This window comes from Sceloporus occidentalis, unplaced genomic scaffold (genome assembly GCF_023333645.1).
Source record: "Sceloporus occidentalis isolate IW3139 unplaced genomic scaffold, rSceOcc1.0.p SCAF_2, whole genome shotgun sequence".
Classification (NCBI taxonomy): Eukaryota; Metazoa; Chordata; class Lepidosauria; order Squamata; family Phrynosomatidae; genus Sceloporus; species Sceloporus occidentalis.
In genome coordinates this window covers 1,061,603-1,081,474 of record NW_028316982.1, presented here as the reverse complement: position 1 = coordinate 1,081,474, position 19,872 = coordinate 1,061,603, and the positions used below count along the sequence as shown (strand labels likewise).

The window sequence follows — 19,872 nt, the reverse complement described above, 5'->3', positions numbered from 1 at the left end:
CAAGTCCCATCCTTCCAAGAGATGCCATGCTCACAGCATAGTAAAAATGTCTTTCTGTGCTGAGGAATGGCCGCTTTGTGGTCCAGGCGTAACATTAAAAAAACATCTATGATGAAATGTTATCCAGCTCCTTGAAAGCAGTATATATACATGCAGGAAATTAGGTGCCACTCTTATAAAAAACAGCAACCCAATTTAACCATAGGAGCTGTGGATAAAAAAGGGGGGGAATGGAGGGGGAACATTCAGTTAATGGTATATTTGCACTTTATATGGCAACTACAAATGTGGAAACCAAACATTCTAAGCCAAGAAAATGTCCTCCACCAGCTGTACAGATCTGCACATTCTCTAATTCAATGAAATAAAGGTAGCTGTGGAGCATAGGGAGCATTGGAGATGTCTCATCTACAGGGTCTCCATGGGTCGAGATCGACTCAAGGGTGGCTTTCTTTAAGGCATGGAAATCATGGGATCCGCTGCGAAAGGAGCATGCTAGTACTGTATTTTTACAACTGCACACATCGTTGCATGTGTACCTGTATGTTTGTATGTATCCGTTCATCCATGATAGATTAATCGATTGAATTTATACCCCACCTTTCTCCCAGGTTGGAATCCAAGCTGTTTTACAGTAAATTAAAACATGATTCAGTTAAAAACTTATTTTACAAAAGTTGAAATAGGATTAAAAGGCCTGCCTAAATAGAAAGACCTTTGCCTGCTGGTGGAAAGAGAGCAAAGAGCCTCCCAGGAAAGGGAGTCCCGGAGCCTGGGAACAGCCACAAAGAAGGCTCTCTCCTGTGTCTTCTCCAAACATGCCTCTAAAGGTGGTGGGACCAAGAGGAAACCCTGCAGGTCTTAACCCTTCTGCTGGTCTATCTAGGGAGATGCTTGCATAGACAGACACACAAGCAGACCAGGACATAGCCTCCTAGAGTTGGAAGAGACCCCAGGAAGGGCCATCCAGTCCAACCCCCTTCTGCCATGCGGGAAATCTCAATCAAAGCGCACGTGTGCGCACACACACACACCCATTGATAGATGGCCATCCAGCCTCTGTTTAAAAACAGGCGCCAAAGGAAGAGATTCAAACACAGCATCTTCCCTGTTCTTCCTAATATTTAGGAGGAATCTCTTCTGTTGTAGTTTGAATCTGTTGTTCTGGGTCCTGTTCTCTGGAGCAGCAGAAAACAAGCTTGCTCCAGCGTTAATGTGACCTCTTCAGATATTTAAACAGGGTTTTCATCTCACTTCTTAACCGTCTCTTCTCCAAGCTAAATGTACCCAGCTCCCGAAGTTGCTCCTCATAGGGTTTTATGGTTTCCAGACCCTTCACCATTTTGGTCGCTCTCTTTTGGACACATGGCTCCAGTTTCTCAATGTCCTTTTTGAATTGTGGTGCCCAGAACTGGACGCAATATTCCAGGTGGGGCCTGACCAGAGCAGAATAGAGCGGCTCTATTACTTCTCTTGATCTAGACACTATACTGCTATTGATGCAGCCTAAAATTGCATTGGCCTTTTTAGCTGCCGCATCGCACTCTTGACTCATGTTCAACTTGTGATCCACTTGGACTCCTAGATCCCTTTCACACAAATAAATGTCATTGAGTCAGGTGTCCCCCATCCTTTTTCTGTGCATTTCAACCTTCTGTCCAAGAGGAATTCCAAAAGATCCTCCATTTTGAGCATGACTAAGAAGCCCATTGAATAACACCATGCTTGCTGTTCCCCTTTGAGAAGTGTGTCCACTTGGCAGCCTCTCCTTGCTGCAAATAGGTGGATAGGATGGATCCTTCTAAAGTTCTTTTTTCCAAGGAACAGCAGCAGCTGACAAGACTCGCACCCAGAGCTCAGGATGCATTTGTTTCTCAGGGGGAAAGGACAGAAAAGGTGTCAAGCCATGTGCTGCTTGGGGACATGATGCAAATGTTGAAAGTGTATTTTCCTTAATTTTGGCACAATGGACAAACGAAAGGAATAATTTAAATGTAGATTCAGTCAAGGGTTTGTTGCGAGTAAAGTAGAGTTTTGAGCATTTGTCTTGCTCAGAGTTCTGTAAGTATATTGCAAACCAACAAGGCGTTTTAACTAAGATAAGTTCATCAGAAAAATGTGGCTGAGTACATAGTAAAATACAGCACATGTAATATAAACCATATGAAATGAATTTAGATTTATATTAGTGTTTTTAGCTTTTATTTTGGAATGCCCAACATTTTATGGTGCCTTGTCCTCCTTTGCGATTAGGATGTCTGGTCACCCTGAAACGGACAGACACAGACATATACGCATGTATGTGAGAACACAAAGAGAAAGTGTGTGTGTGGGGGTGTGTGTGTGTGTGTGTGTGTGATTTCATTTCTCAGCCCTTGATCTCTGTGGCAAACATGTGAACTGCCTCCATTTAATCCTGTACTATGTTTGTGTTTGAGATTGGTACAAAAGTGCTATTGCTAGTGGTGCATATCACACGTCCAAGTCTTCGCCTGACAACAAGCTTTTCAGGGAGCAAAAGTGTGAACCCGCACTTGCTCACCGTAAAACAGGACGTTTCCTTCCATCTGACAGGTTTTAGAGGATGCCATATGATATACAGTGGAAAGGATTGAGTCCTCTCTTTCTTGACTCCTTCCTTTCCTTCTTTCTTTCTTTTTGTAGGACTGGAAAGTCCATCCCATGCTCTCCGGGCCGATGCCAATCCGTTTGCCAGCTCTGCCTCCACTATATGCATTACGTTGGCAGAACGGCACCAATGTGACCGGAACCTGGAGATTCTCTTGTATCCGTGTGGTAAGAGAAACGTCTGAAACTGGTGGGAGAAGCAGAAAACCTAAGGGCCACATTGATCCTCTGTGGACCTTTTGACACCTCACATCTATAGCACTTGGAGTCCTCTTTCATTGCCATGGCTGCATCCAGGGAATCCATGGGTTTCTAGGCCTCTTTCTCTTAGGAGTTTATCACACTGGGGCTAATTTTAGCATTAAAGAGCGATTAAAGCGCATTTAAAGCATCTCGCAGATAAAGCGAAAATGGCGAGTAATTGCGTGAATGATTATCACACGCACTTGCGCAAATAAAGTGATATTGGAAAGGCATTATCTCTGAAATCCCCAAAGGAAAAAGATGCACTTTGTGACCACTTAATGGCAGGTTTTGTGCGACATTGTGTGAAATCGTTACACGTAATTCCAGAGACTTGAGCCAGGGCAGTTAAAGCGGTCCCAACCCACACTGGTTATTTCTCCAGTGTGGATGCAGCCACTGTCTCACTCTCTGCAGTGCTAGAAATTTGGAGAGCAAAGGGAAATTTCATTGGGGAACAGACTTTGTATTTGGGGCCATCAGTGCATTCCTTTTCTTGGCGTTTTGAAAGTTTCATACCTTGGTGTGTGAAAGTAAGCAAGCAACAACATTTTTATCCAAGCAAGCTTTTTAAAATCATGCAGACCTGGTTTTATTTGGCAGAGTGTGTGTGTTTTAGATTACGTTTTTAACTTTTGTATATTTTATGTGATTTTATATTGGAAATAGATGTTTTAATTGTTTGAGTGTTATGTGATTTTAACTGTTTTATCTGTGAGCCGCCTTGAGTCCCTCCTGGGAGAAAGGCAGCACAGAAATGAAAGGAAATGAAATGAAATAAAGTCACATGGAGTACCAAAGCCACAAACGGACCCCATGGGTTTTGAATGCAGCTCCAGCTCTATGCACTGGACTCATTCTGCCTCTCTAACATCTTTACCGTTTTCCTCTCTTCAGAACCACACCATCCACACCTTATCATTGAAGAGGGTGCCATGACCTATCCTGAATATGAGACACACATCAGGAATCGCCGGGATTATGCCCGCATTGCCAAGAAAGACAGTGATGGGGAGAGACAGGTAAGCCATAGAGCAGGCAACCTGCTTTCCCCCCGGATTAGGCTTCTTAGATACAAACACACACACATATACCGTACATACATACACACTCATACACAGATACATACATGCCATGGGCCCTTGGTATCTGCCAGGGATTGGTTCAAGCACCCCGCCATGGATAACAAAATCAACGGATGGTCAAGTCCCATTATGTCCAATGGTATAGAATGCCTTCTAAAAGGGCCAAAACAAAGCTATAAAGAAATATAGTATCCTGATCAAGGCAAGTAGTAGTAATAACAGGTGAGGGAGTCATCAGGCAGACCCAGCAACATCAGGGACTGCCTGAAGGAAGAGGCCCCTCCCCCCTCAACTGTCATCTCGGCCTCAGAGGGAGCCATCAGGCAGACCCAGCAACATCAGGGACTGCCTGAAGGAAGAGGCCCCTCCCCCCTCAACTGTCATCTCGGCCTCAGAGGGAGCCATCAGGCAGAGCCAGCAACATCTTGGACTGCCTGAAGGAAGAGGCCCCTCCCTCCTCAACTGTCATCTCGGCCTCAGAGGGAGCCATCAGGCAGACCCAGCAACATCAGGGACTGCCTGAAGGAAGAGGCCCCTCCCTCCTCAACTGTCATCTCGGCCTCAGAGGGAGCCATCAGGCAGACCCAGCAACATCAGGGACTGCCTGAAGGAAGAGGCCCCTCCCTCCTCAACTGTCATCTCGGCCTCAGAGGGAGCCATCAGGCAGACCCAGCAACATCAGGGACTGCCTGAAGGAAGAGGCCCCTCCCTCCTCAACTGTCATCTCGGCCTCAGAGGGAGCCATCAGGCAGACCCAGCAACATCAGGGACTGCCTGAAGGAAGAGGCCCCTCCCTCCTCAACTGTCATCTCGGCCTCAGAGGGAGCCATCAGGCAGACCCAGCAACATCAGGGACTGCCTGAAGGAAGAGGCCCCTCCCTCCTCAACTGTCATCTCGGCCTCAGAGGGAGCCATCAGGCAGACCCAGCAACATCTTGGACTGCCTGAAGGAAGAGGCCCCTCCCTCCTCAACTGTCATCTCGGCCTCAGAGGGAGCCATCAGGCAGACCCAGCAACATCTTGGACTGCCTGAAGGAAGAGGCCCCTCCCTCCTCAACTGTCATCTCGGCCTCAGAGGGAGCCATCAGGCAGACCCAGCAACATCAGGGACTGCCTGAAGGAAGAGGCCCCTCCCTCCTCAACTGTCATCTCGGCCTCAGAGGGAGCCATCAGGCAGACCCAGCAACATCAGGGACTGCCTGAAGGAAGAGGCCCCTCCCTCCTCAACTGTCATCTCGGCCTCAGAGGGAGCCATCAGGCAGACCCAGCAATATCAGGGACTGCCTGAAGGAAGAGGCCCCTCCCTCCTCAACTGTCATCTCGGCCTCAGAGGGAGCCATCAGGCAGACCCAGCAACATCAGGGACTGCCTGAAGGAAGAGGCCCCTCCCTCCTCAACTGTCATCTCGGCCTCAGAGGGAGCCATCAGGCAGACCCAGCAACATCAGGGACTGCCTGAAGGAAGAGGCCCCTCCCTCCTCAACTGTCATCTCGGCCTCAGAGGGAGCCATCAGGCAGACCCAGCAACATCAGGGACTGCCTGAAGGAAGAGGCCCCTCCCTCCTCAACTGTCATCTCGGCCTCAGAGGGAGCCATCAGGCAGACCCAGCAACATCTTGGACTGCCTGAAGGAAGAGGCCCCTCCCTCCTCAACTGTCATCTCGGCCTCAGAGGGAGCCATCAGGCAGACCCAGCAACATCTTGGACTGCCTGAAGGAAGAGGCCCCTCCCTCCTCAACTGTCATCTCGGCCTCAGAGGGAGCCATCAGGCAGACCCAGCAACATCTTGGACTGCCTGAAGGAAGAGGCCCCTCCCTCCTCAACTGTCATCTAGGCCTCAGAGGGAGCCATCAGGCAGACCCAGCAACATCAGGGACTGCCTGAAGGAAGAGGCCCCTCCCTCCTCAACTGTCATCTAGGCCTCAGAGGGAGCCATCAGGCAGACCCAGCAACATCAGGGACTGCCTGAAGGAAGAGGCCCCTCCCTCCTCAACTGTCATCTAGGCCTCAGAGGGAGCCATCAGGCAGACCCAGCAACATCAGGGACTGCCTGAAGGAAGAGGCCCCTCCCTCCTCAACTGTCATCTAGGCCTCAGAGGGAGCCATCAGGCAGACCCAGCAACATCAGGGACTGCCTGAAGGAAGAGGCCCCTCCCTCCTCAACTGTCATCTAGGCCTCAGAGGGAGCCATCAGGCAGACCCAGCAACATCAGGGACTGCCTGAAGGAAGAGGCCCCTCCCTCCTCAACTGTCATCTAGGCCTCAGAGGGAGCCATCAGGCAGACCCAGCAACATCAGGGACTGCCTGAAGGAAGAGGCCCCTCCCTCCTCAACTGTCATCTAGGCCTCAGAGGGAGCCATCAGGCAGACCCAGCAACATCAGGGACTGCCTGAAGGAAGAGGCCCCTCCCTCCTCAACTGTCATCTTGGCCTCAGAGGGAGCCATCAGGCAGACCCAGCAACATCTTGGACTGCCTGAAGGAAGAGGCCCCTCCCTCCTCAACTGTCATCTTGGCCTCAGAGGGAGCCATCAGGCAGACCAGCAACATCTTGGACTGCCTGAAGGAAGAGGCCCCTCCCTCCTCAACTGTCATCTAGGCCTCAGAGGGAGCCATCAGGCAGACCCAGCAACATCAGGGACTGCCTGAAGGAAGAGGCCCCTCCCTCCTCAACTGTCATCTAGGCCTCAGAGGGAGCCATCAGGCAGACCCAGCAACATCAGGGACTGCCTGAAGGAAGAGGCCCCTCCCTCCTCAACTGTCATCTAGGCCTCAGAGGGAGCCATCAGGCAGACCCAGCAACATCAGGGACTGCCTGAAGGAAGAGGCCCCTCCCTCCTCAACTGTCATCTAGGCCTCAGAGGGAGCCATCAGGCAGACCCAGCAACATCAGGGACTGCCTGAAGGAAGAGGCCCCTCCCTCCTCAACTGTCATCTCGGCCTCAGAGGGAGCCATCAGGCAGACCCAGCAACATCAGGGACTGCCTGAAGGAAGAGGCCCCTCCCTCCTCAACTGTCATCTCGGCCTCAGAGGGAGCCATCAGGCAGACCCAGCAACATCAGGGACTGCCTGAAGGAAGAGGCCCCTCCCTCCTCAACTGTCATCTCGGCCTCAGAGGGAGCCATCAGGCAGACCCAGCAACATCTTGGACTGCCTGAAGGAAGAGGCCCCTCCCTCCTCAACTGTCATCTCGGCCTCAGAGGGAGCCATCAGGCAGACCCAGCAACATCTTGGACTGCCTGAAGGAAGAGGCCCCTCCCTCCTCAACTGTCATCTCGGCCTCAGAGGGAGCCATCAGGCAGACCCAGCAACATCTTGGACTGCCTGAAGGAAGAGGCCCCTCCCTCCTCAACTGTCATCTAGGCCTCAGAGGGAGCCATCAGGCAGACCCAGCAACATCAGGGACTGCCTGAAGGAAGAGGCCCCTCCCTCCTCAACTGTCATCTAGGCCTCAGAGGGAGCCATCAGGCAGACCCAGCAACATCAGGGACTGCCTGAAGGAAGAGGCCCCTCCCTCCTCAACTGTCATCTAGGCCTCAGAGGGAGCCATCAGGCAGACCCAGCAACATCAGGGACTGCCTGAAGGAAGAGGCCCCTCCCTCCTCAACTGTCATCTAGGCCTCAGAGGGAGCCATCAGGCAGACCCAGCAACATCAGGGACTGCCTGAAGGAAGAGGCCCCTCCCTCCTCAACTGTCATCTAGGCCTCAGAGGGAGCCATCAGGCAGACCCAGCAACATCAGGGACTGCCTGAAGGAAGAGGCCCCTCCCTCCTCAACTGTCATCTAGGCCTCAGAGGGAGCCATCAGGCAGACCCAGCAACATCAGGGACTGCCTGAAGGAAGAGGCCCCTCCCTCCTCAACTGTCATCTAGGCCTCAGAGGGAGCCATCAGGCAGACCCAGCAACATCAGGGACTGCCTGAAGGAAGAGGCCCCTCCCTCCTCAACTGTCATCTTGGCCTCAGAGGGAGCCATCAGGCAGACCCAGCAACATCTTGGACTGCCTGAAGGAAGAGGCCCCTCCCTCCTCAACTGTCATCTTGGCCTCAGAGGGAGCCATCAGGCAGACCAGCAACATCTTGGACTGCCTGAAGGAAGAGGCCCCTCCCTCCTCAACTGTCATCTAGGCCTCAGAGGGAGCCATCAGGCAGACCCAGCAACATCAGGGACTGCCTGAAGGAAGAGGCCCCTCCCTCCTCAACTGTCATCTAGGCCTCAGAGGGAGCCATCAGGCAGACCCAGCAACATCAGGGACTGCCTGAAGGAAGAGGCCCCTCCCTCCTCAACTGTCATCTAGGCCTCAGAGGGAGCCATCAGGCAGACCCAGCAACATCAGGGACTGCCTGAAGGAAGAGGCCCCTCCCTCCTCAACTGTCATCTAGGCCTCAGAGGGAGCCATCAGGCAGACCCAGCAACATCAGGGACTGCCTGAAGGAAGAGGCCCCTCCCTCCTCAACTGTCATCTAGGCCTCAGAGGGAGCCATCAGGCAGACCCAGCAACATCAGGGACTGCCTGAAGGAAGAGGCCCCTCCCTCCTCAACTGTCATCTAGGCCTCAGAGGGAGCCATCAGGCAGACCCAGCAACATCAGGGACTGCCTGAAGGAAGAGGCCCCTCCCTCCTCAACTGTCATCTCGGCCTCAGAGGGAGCCATCAGGCAGACCAGCAACATCTTGGACTGCCTGAAGGACGAGACTTCTCCCTCCTTTAACTGTATTTTGTCTTGTATTACGATTTTACTGTACACCGCTATGATCATCGCGGAATAGCGGTCTATAAATAAAACATATTATTATTATTATTATTATTATTATTATTATTATCTGAAGGACAGGCTTGTTTTCTGTTGTTCCTAAGACTAGGACATGAACCAGTAGATTCAATATACAGTACGACCCCCGTATCTGCAAAGGTTCCAAGACCCCCAATGAACCCCTGAAACTGTGGATAATAGGGAACCCTATCATTTTCAGTGAGAGGAGCAACCTCCAGCGCAAGCATACTATAGAATCACACTGGAGGATCTAGAAGTGCCTAGAGAGAACACTTCTTTATAGGTCCTCCAACATAATTCTATGGTATACTTGGGCCAGGGGTTGACCATAGAATCACAATGCAGGACCTAGAAATGCCTAGAAAGAATATAAATATATTTTGAAACCATAGATACTGAATTTCAGATATAGAGGGTTGCATTGTACATGAAATTTTATATATATATTTATATATATATATATATATATATATATATATATATATATGAGAAAACCTTCCTGATTATAATAACTGTTCAACAGTTGGAACACACTGTCTTAGAAGGCAATGGACTTTTCCTAGACCTAGAACTACAACGAGACCTAGAATCTTCATTCGTTTTCTCCATTGTAGGTTTTAAAGCAAAGGCTGGATGGTTCCTTGGAGGGATGCTTTAGTTGTGGATTTCCTGAACAAGGGAGGAGTGGAACTTGATGGCGCTTGGGATATCCCTTCTGATGCTAACTTCCCTGGTCTCTTCCTTCTCTTCTCCTAGGTGTCTTTTGTCCAGAAGAGGTTCCACAAAGACATTTTCCACAATCCTGTCCTGATGCTGAATTTCTGCCCCGAAATGGGCAGCGTTTCCACTGATTTCCAGAGCGTCACTCGGGAGATGCTCTTCCTCATTGACCGGAGTGGAAGCGCGAGCGATCCCAGCCTTGATGGGATCAAGGTAAACAGAATATAGGAGTCTGCTTTATGCGGATCAAGCCACTGGTCCATCTAGCCCAGCATTGCCTAAACCAGGAGTGGGGAAAGTGTGGCTGTTTTTGTGGCCCTCAGAGCCACGAAAACAAGAAGTGACAACAGACAAGGCTTAGCAGCGTGAAGCTTGGGAAGGTTTAAGGGCTGTGCAGGGAAGGGAATTTCAGCAGGTGTTGCTTGGCACACAGTTGGTTGACAAGCTGCACCTGCTGAATCCATGCTTCTACACAACCATTAACTCTACAGGTGCATTCTCTAGATTCTTATTCTACTAATCCAGTCCAGGAGAGACTTTTTTCCCCAACAGACAGTGACTAGGAACTAGACTTTCAGGTCATTTCCTGTTGAGGGAAAGGCCTCTCCTGTAGTAAAACTGACCCAAGAGATGACCCAAATAGTAGCAAAACTATTATCAGGTTGGCAATTAGTTTTGGGGATGAAAAAGAGGCCAAAAGAAATGATATCAGATAAATACATCCTCCTTTTTAGAAAAAAGGAGCAGATTTTTCTTCAGATGATGAGGTCAAAATGCTTCTCTTTTAAGTATTTCCTTTCCTTGTGTTTTTATATCACCAATGACGATCAAATGGGTTATTCTGGAGGTGCATAGACTTGATATTGTGTGTATGAAATGGGGCTTTCCTCCACACACACACAACATGGATGAGCAACATTTTCAAATTCTTCTCTAGCTGTAATTTCAACACGTGCCAAGTCTGAAAATCATTCTTTTAATTTAAGTATTGCTTTAATTGGTAAATTAAATTAGCAACACTTTCCCACACTTTCTGTTTCAACAGTGTATTTATCCTTGGCTTTAAAGTAGAGCGGATACAGCTCACCTGAACCAATGTTGCATCTCCCTCGGTCAGAGATGAGAACTGTGCCCCCATGGGGCCCCCAGAGCCATTTTATGGCCCCCAGATTCCCCTAGGAATCTCCCCAGGTTTTTTGCCCTGAATCCCCTCAAACACCCCTTTGGATGCGTTGGAGGTAATTTTACCATTTCTTAGATACTCCCTGAGTTATTTTAAGCCATAAAGAGGCCCTAGTTTACAATAGGAAGCGACTTGGAAGTTGACCACGTCCATCTGGGTTCGGAGAGGGCCGAAAACACGTGGGAATTGTTCCCTTTATTCACTGAGGAAATTACAAGTTGCATGACATTCTCCGCAGGAGGGCTGTTTGAGGCATTTAAGAACAGAAAGAAAATGCATCCTTTCCCCGCAAGGGCAGCCTTCCTTGTCCTCCGTAACCCACTTCGGCGTTTATCACACTGGGGCTGATTTTGACATTAAATTGAAATTAAAGCACAGTTAAAACATCCCGCAAATGAAGCAGAAATGGCAATTAATTGCACAAATGTTTATCACATGCAATTGAGAAAATGAAGCGATATCGGAAATGCATTGCCGCCGAAATGCTGAAAGTAAAAAGATGCACATTAATGCTTCTTTGTGACCACTTTAATGGTGGGTTTTGTGTGATGTCACATGAAATCCTTTTGTGTAATTACTCAGTTTTTCTGAGATATTCACGGGATAAACTCCCAATCTCCTTCGTGTGATAAACTCCATGCTCTCTTAACCAAAACAGTTCCCTCCGCTGCCTTAGTGCCACTTCATCCAATTTTACGTAGAAGGTTGAAAATTATTCTTCCGGAAGACTCTAGTAAGCACGATTTACCTTCAGATCAGACTTTTAGATGAAGATTGAAATGGAAAGAATGGGAGACCTTCAGCTCAATACCTCCTGAAGTCATATGTACAGGTTAGCTGTAACCCAGATTATCTTGGATAGCAGCCAGGTATCTATGTATGATGGATGGATGCTTGGGAAGCTGGGGAAAGACCATTAAGAAAAGGGCTAATGCTTGCGCTTGTCTACTTTGATGCCATCCTTATATTACTTAGCATTCCTGTTAGCCAGCGCATGAGCAGCAGCATCTCTTAATTAACGTTCATTGCTGTCTTTTGGAAAACGCCTGCAAAGAAGCGCGCAGCACTTGCAGAGACAGGCAGATCCTCTTGACCGTGGGGACGCCTTTCCAGGGAAGCGTAGGGTCAGTTCACACACTCATTCGCCTGCTGTCAAAGTTGCTGTCAGAGCTACTAGTGAAGTTGTGACAAATTGCCCAGGAGCATTGAATGTAATCTCGCACATCGTTCTTCATCATCTGCAGTCAGCTTTCAGAGGATTTTTGGTGATGTCTAAAAATTGCATCCAGGGTCCACCCTGAGAACAGGCACATTTTACGGTTTGACTGAAAATGATCTTGTCACCCTGCTCTCTGTGAATTATGTGGGTCATTTTCACTTTGCATCTAGAAAGGTTCTGTCAGTTTCACTACCACACTTTTCATTGTGGAAGTAAAATGAGCAAAGCTCATTCACAGTTGAGAATGCATCAAAAACATACCAGGGAAAGGAAAGCACCCAAACTTGGCAAATGCTGATATTTATGTACGAATGTCAACACAGTGATATTTTATGGATGCCTGAAAAACCATAGCTATTTCTCCACTGTTCAGGCACATACAGATGAATACTGACAGTCACATTGCACTGACAATCGCAGGCTCCCACAAGCAAGAAAACGGCATTTCCCCATTGGCAAAGCAATGTGGTTTGACTGGAGTACAGCTCTGAAAATAAATGTCTCCTGCAGGGAATGTAGTACCACTTGTAATTTCCTCAGTGAATAAGTACACATCCCAGACGCCTTGTGTAAATGACTGAACTGCTTGAATAGAGAAAGGTGACATGAGAGGGAATACGGAAGAGGGAACAGTTGCTGAGAATTGAGGGGGCAGAGAAGCTGAGGAGAAGCCTGTGGAAGAAAAGATGAAAACCAGAGGACAAGAATGAGAGGAAAACTGAACAACAGAATGAATAGATGGTAGAAATCCCTTCTCAAAGGGGTTGTGGCTAAGCAGCTATTAACAGACAACATGAAAACCTTGATGTGTAACAGACAGTTTGGGGAAGAGTTGATTGTTGTGTGCCTTCAAGTTGATTTAATAATAATAATAATAATAATAATAATTTTTATTTCTTACCCGCCTCTCCTCATGGCTCAAGGCAGTTACAACGTAGTTAAAATACGGCCATTACATAAAATACACATATTAAGCTGCGTCTCTATGCAATATTTATATTACCATACGTAGGACAATACTTAAATATAAAATTCAGGTTTAAAATTCATGATTACAAACTGCCATTTTAACTTAAGGTGACCCAGCTGCAGGGCTGCCGTGGCGAGGTCTGATCAGGGCAGGTTTGCCATGGCCTTCCTCTCAAGATGAGAGAGTCTTAACTTGCCCAAGATCATCAACCAGTGGATATCCATCCAAGTCCAACACTCAAACCACTACAGTTCTTTGTAATTTCTTTATTAATTGCTATAACTCTTAATTAAGAGTGTTGACTGTTTTTAATCTACAAGATTAAGAAATATTGTTCTTAGTCACCAGAGCAATTTCTCACCTGCCTCTTTTTATCCATACCTAAATACTGCATTCATTATGCTTGTCATGAACATGAGGGTCCTGGGATTTAGCACTGTGATTAAGCTGCACATGGGTGCAATCTCATGGGTTTTGCTTGCTTTCCTTTCCTTTCCCACCAACCCCATCCCTGGCACAGGATGCTCTCTTGGTGGCTGTGAAAAGTCTCCCTTCTGGCACCTTGTTGAATGTGGCTGGCTTTGGCTCCAGCATCAAGCCTGTCTTCACCGCAAGCAAGCCCTGTAATAGTGTGAGTAATTTGATATTGTGAGTTCTTGTTCATCCTACTAACTGGATCTGACAAAAAACCTATGAGCCTGCAGGGATGTTGTTCTACTAGTTGGATGCTATTGTTGGAGGAAAGGGTTGCATTATCAGTCCTTGTGGTCAAAAATGCAGCATCATAGATAAAGAACCCCAGGGATGGGGTTGGTGGTTGAATAGCACTGGGCCCAGGACAGAACTCCACTGGACACCCCACTGGTCACTTCTCTCCAAGATGAAGAGGAGTCATTGCTGAGCACCCTTTGGGTTTGGCCAGTCAACCAATGACAAATCCATGTAACAGTTGCATTGGCTAGCTCACATTTTAATAGCTTGTTTGGAAGAATATCATGGTGGACCTTGTCAAAGGCCTTAAACCCGTGTTGACTTTTTGTGATGATGGCATTGCCTTCTAGATGTTCACAGACTCTCTGTTTAATTATCTGCTCCAGAATCTTTCCTGGGATTGATCTCAGACTAACTGGAGGATCATTGTTGGGATCCTCTTTCTTCCCCTTTTTGAAGATGGAGACAACGTTTGCCCTCCTCCATTCTGCTGGGACTTCTCCTGTTCTCCAGGAGTCCTCAAAGACTATTATTGCCAATGGCTCCGATATTACATTTGCCAGTTCTTTTAGTACCCTTGGATGTAGTTCATCTGGTTCTGGAGACGTAAATTAGACTGAATTTTAAAGGAATTATCCAATATGCTGATCCCCAAAATAAGTTCAGCACATTGTATCACTCCTTTAAAATCAGGATTAATATTTAGAGATGGGATCCACCATCTTCTGCTGCTGCGTTTGGTTCCCAAATTGTGTCTCCTTCTGACTCATAGGGGAAAAGTAGAAAAGAGCCCTAACTCAGTTGCCTATCCCTCCAGGTAATGGCTGTCTAGCAGCAGGGCTAAAGGCCAAAACAGAGGAGAACAGGGCTTTGTTGGTTAAAGAATAGACATGCTGCTTTTTGCAGACTAGCAAACAAAGTAGTAGAACCTTGAGTAAGGAAAATGATAATGTTCAATTCATTTTTTACAGAAAACAACATTGCAGAGCAATAAAGCAGTAGCTACCGAACTGAAACAATAGACATTACCAAATTAAAAAGCCAGCCTTGTACTGAAAGACCTACTTTGGCAAATAGAAAGGGCTTCATTTGGTGACAAAATGACAGTGGGATAGATCCAGCATTTGCTTTCCACGTATGGAAGCGTTGTGTTCATGTGAGATGACTTCAACCTAATTTTCAGGGATCCCCTCCCACCCCATACTATGCCCATCCTCTGTTCTTCTGAATAACATTTTCAGGATGATAGTGATGGAAGAGAAGTCCATTTCTTCCAGCCACCTAAATGTGGATCCAGCTCTTCTGATGTGGCTGCAGGAAAGACACCTTTGGAAGGGCATTCCAAACACAAGGATCCATAACTGTAAACAGCCCTGAAATACTCCAGAGCTGTGATCAGACTGAGAGATGCTGAATGTCTTCACATGAGTCAGAAATGCAGAAACTGACAATTGGGGCAGCAATTTCCTGGGAAGTGTAGCTAATTTGTTACACATTTGTGGGTCCAGAGATAGGGTTGGTGGTGTGTAGACAGTGCATGGCAAAATCTCAGACGCTGGAAGACATATGAACCAGGACTTCCGGGTATTTTCAGTAATGTGCCTCACAGATCCTTATCCTTTACTTTGGGGTTGGAGAAAGAGTGGGTTGTATGCGGCCCACAATCCCTTTTGTGTGTTCCCAGAGTCTCTCCACCAAAAAGAGATCAGGTTGGGGCACTCTATTACCATTCTCTATGGGGCTGGATCCAATTGCTTGTTCTCACTTGTGTAGACTAATGGAATCAGTAGTAACTCAGTAAGTCAACACTAGTGTTGCTAGATCTCAAGCTCTGCTTCCCTTTCTATAGTCCTCAGGAGGAATGAGAGGACTCTCAGGGCAAGAGTGCTGCTTTTCAAAGTGTGCACAGTGGAGCCTCCACATTCGCTGGAGTTAGGGGCACAGGACCCCCATCAAAAACTGCAAAACTGCCATTAAAAACCACTTTTTTTTAAACCTGAGGGAACACCTCTTTAGGAATCTCTAGGCCCTCCAGCACAAGTGTGTGGTTAACATCTGCCAAATGTTGACCATACAACTGTGCTTGAGGACCTACAGTTGCCTAAAGTGTTTTTGCGAGGAATATCTGGGTCCTCCAGCATGCTTTCTGGTGAATGTTGACTATAGGGCAGTGATGGCGAACATATGGCACGTGTGCCAGAGGTGGCACTCAGAGCCCTCTCTTTCGGCACATGCACCATCTTCCCAACACAGACTTCACTAGAGTTTGTCATTAGAAATCCAGAGGGATGTGGCACTTTGCAATAAATAAGTGGGGTTTGGGTTGCAGTTTGGGCACTCGGTCACTAAAAGGTTCTCCACCACTGCCATAGGGTCATGCTGGAGGAGCTAGAGATTCCTAGAGGGAACATATTAATCAAATTGACTAATAATCAAATCTGCAAAAGTCAAATCTGCAAATATGGGTCACTGACTGTATTCCTCATCTGTTAAATTTGGTGTTTTTGGTTTGAATGGCATACTCCATGCAACTGTGGCTGATGGTTCATATTTCAAGAGATCACAAGGCGTTCCCCCTTGTAATATCAGCCTTATAACTTCACCAGGGCCCCCTCCCATGACATTGCAAGTGGATGTTATAATCATTTTATTTCCTTATATCCCGCCTGTCTCCCAATATAGGGACTCTAGACCTCAGATTTTGGGCTGAAATATCAGGGCCTAGGATAGTCCTGATGTGTCAAATTTAGTACATCCATTGTGTCAATGGCCTACTGTAGCTGAGACTGGAAACTGGATTTATGAAGTTGGCCCTCCGTAGCCACAATTTTTTTATCCACAGAATGAAACTATTTTTTAAAATATAAATTCCTAAAAGCAAAGCTTGAGTTTGTCATTTTGTAAACGGGACGCCATTTTACTATACCATTGTATATGATAGGACTTGAGCATCCATGGATTTTGGTATCCAGAGGTGTGGGGTGAGGCCCTGGAACCAAACTCCAGCGGATGTCAAGGGCCCACTGTATATAGTTATTAAAATATTTCTCTCCTGCCCTATATCCGAAGATGTCAGGCTAAGAGATTTAGGCCATGACCTCGCCATCTGTGTCTATAGGAGACCCTCAGGCTGGCCTGTGAATACATTCGGAAGCTGCGGGGAGACATGGGGGCACCCAACCTCCTGGCTGCCCTGACCTGGATTTTGGGGCAGCCTCTTCATCGCGGGTACCCAAGGCAGCTCTTCCTCTTTATGGACGGCAGCATTGGAAACACAGGCAAAGTCATCGAACTGGTCAGGAGGCAGGCAGCCACCGTCAGGTATGGAGTCATCATGTCCACTGATCCCAGAAGCTTTTCTGGCCCTTTTTTGCTTGTGAGGCTGTATATTAGTTCTAACTCTATATACAAATGGTCCAGTTCTGGGCAACACAATTCAAGAAGGATGTTGAGAAACTGGAGTGTGTCCAAAGGAGGGCCACCAAAAAGCTGAAGGGCCTGGAAACCATGAAGCCCTATGAGGAAAGTCTTAGGGAGCTGGGGATGTTTAACCTGGAGAAGAACAGGTTAAGAGATAATATGATAGCCCTGTTTAAGTATCTGAAGGGGTTTCATATGGAGGATGGAGCAAGCTTATTGTCTGCTGCTCTAGAAATAGGACTCAGGGCAACAGATGCAAGCGAAAAGGAAAAGTGATTCTACCCAAACATTAGAGCTGTTCAACAGTGGAATATGCTGCTCCCTTGGAGGATGGTGGAGTCTCCTTCCTTGGAGGTTTTTAAACACAGGCTGGATGGCCATCTGTTAAGGACGCTTTGATTGCATGGCAAAAGGGGGTGGACTGGATGGCCCTTGGGATCTCTTAGGATTCTGTGATTCTATGAGTCTATGGTAGGACCTATCATAGAATCACAGAATCCTAGAGTTGGAAGAGACCCCAAGGGATGTCCAGTCTAATCTGTGGGTTTATTATTATTATTATTATTATTATTATTAGCCTTTATTTATGAAGTGCTGTAAATTTACACAGCGCTGTACATACAATCTTTTTAGTTAGACGGTTCCCTGCCCTCGGGCTTACAATCTAAAAAGACATGACACAGAAGGAGAAGGGAGTGGTGGAGGGAAAGGGTAAGAGGTCCAGCAGTTCCTCTCTACCTCCAAGGCCTGGACCAAGGCAGATGGACTGGAGGGAGGGCTTGGGTTCATCATGGATCTTCTTCCATGGGAAAATCCATACTCTCAAGTAGGATAATGCATATACAGTACATAGCAATACAGGAAATGGTTCGATAAACAATAGGTAAGACATTCTGGCCCCTTTCACATTGCACAGTTATAGCACTTTGCCACCATTTTAACTGCTCCACAGAATCATGGAATTTATAGTTTGTTGAAGCACTGGAGGAGGACTCTGGCTGAGAATTCTAAATACCTAATGAAACTACAAATCCCAGGATTCCATAGGATGGAGTCATGGCGAAGTGGTAACAAAGTGCTATGACAGCATAGAATAAAAGGAGGCTCTGCATTTAAAATCTAGGAGAGCTATCCTCAAGCTCTACAGAAAGAGAGTTGGATCAGGATTGGCTTTTATTGTGGACAGAAGCTCTGTGACTTTAATGGCTCACTGACTGACAAAAGAAAAAGAAATCAATAATGCAACGCATTTAAACAATTCTTCAAAATGTTGAAAGCACTTCACATACATGAGCCTGTTATTCTCATATTACCAGCCAAGCAGGGGCCAAGTGTGAGAGTAAGTCGCTGGTCTAAGGCAGGGCAAGGCAAAAGGAGTCCTTTGGGCCACATGCCGCGGCCTCCTCAAGCCGCTCTTGTGGCCCTTGGCCCTTCCACTCCCGGGACTGCCTTTTTTCTGACCAAAAAGGAAGGGAGGAATGCTCCTCCAAGAAGTGCACAGCAATGGACATTTCCTTTTAAAAACGGACTGAAGGCACCCCGAGTATTGTTTAATTAAAAAGCCCTACTTCTAAAAACCAGAATTGGCCTTGCAGGCTATTCTATGTATGTATTTATTTGGGATTTTTTGGCATTCCCTGGGGCTCCCAAAGGATCCCAGGATCACAAATCAGCCCCTGGACTTGAGGCAGTTGCCCATCCCAATCTGAATGTGTGTGTAGTGCCTTCATGGCTAAACTGAACTGAACCGAACCACAGCTGAACTGAATTGGAAAAAAATGGTACCCCTTGGCTGGTTATTGTGTGCCTTCAAGTTGTTTCTGACTGATGGAGATCCTAAGTCGAACCTTTCACAGGATTTCTTTGGCAAGGTTTGTTTTGGGGGGAGTTGCCATTCTCTTCCTTTGAGGCTGATGTAATCTAATGGGTTTCCAGGGCTGAGCAAGGATTTGAACTCTGGTCTCCCAGACTCCTGGTTCAACATTGAAACCACGACACCAAACTGGCCCATTGACTGCCACTGTTTTTTTCTTTTTCCTCCACTGAAAACTCACTGCAGACTGGTTTCCAGCAAAGCACCAGTCTGTGGACCGGTAGTTTTGGTAGCACTGCTGTAAAGTGCTCTGCAGATTAAGATTATTGCACAGCAGCCTGATGGTACATTTGTTGCGGATTTCATTTAAAACCAGGGAGACCACGAACATGATTGAAGAGGAAACTGGGTTTGTTTAGCTGCAGCGTCTCCAGAGGAAAAGACTCCCAAATTTCTGGAGCCCTGATTTACCAGTGAACTAGTCTTTTGTAGTGCTTTGAACAAAGAAAACTACAAATTGCATTCATTGCTTACATATAAATTAAACATATACACCCCTTTGGATGCCCAAACATACGTTTCCAGAGCAAAGGGTTTGACCTGACCTAATGTCCATCTTCCTAGCAACCCTTGCTCTCAATACATTTCGGTACTATAATTTGCAGCTCCTGAGCATAGTAGAAATTTCAATTCCAGTCTTCCCTCTTCACACCCCAGTTTTGAAATGGAATGAGATTCCCCTTGAAACACGCTGGATGTCTCAAACCCAGGGGCTTCTTCCCCGCAGGTGCTTTGCCTTTGGCCTTGGCGCTGGCTCCTGCCGCAGGCTCCTTCGGGGATTGGCAAAAGTCAGCAGAGGCCGGGCCGAATTCCTGAGTCCTGGGGAAAGGCTGCAGCCCAAGGTATGTGCTTTTCTTCTCTGTTATGGCTTTGACTTTAGCGGTTTCAAGCGAAATGGCCAGTGCTGCGCCAACATTGTACAGGTTGGGTCTCCCTTATCCAAAATTGTCCACGTAGGTGGCTGAGATAGCAAAACCTTTGCTTTCTGATGGTTCAATGTACTTTGTTTCAGGCACAAAATTATTTAAAATACTGTGTATGAAACTA

The 19,872-nt window shown here is 47.2% G+C and overlaps 1 protein-coding gene across 1 annotated transcript in view; it reads left to right on the top strand.

Moving 5' to 3' along the window:
* VWA5B2 (von Willebrand factor A domain containing 5B2) overlaps positions 1–19,872 on the top strand; it is a 50,083-nt gene that overhangs the window by 10,016 nt on the left and 20,195 nt on the right. The window contains exons 5-10 of the mRNA XM_089508548.1: positions 2,665–2,796; positions 3,769–3,893; positions 9,486–9,662; positions 13,342–13,452; positions 16,651–16,853; positions 19,553–19,667. Coding sequence (XP_089364674.1) covers positions 2,665–2,796; positions 3,769–3,893; positions 9,486–9,662; positions 13,342–13,452; positions 16,651–16,853; positions 19,553–19,667 — 863 coding nt within the window. The remainder of the gene's footprint in view (positions 1–2,664; positions 2,797–3,768; positions 3,894–9,485; positions 9,663–13,341; positions 13,453–16,650; positions 16,854–19,552; positions 19,668–19,872) is intronic.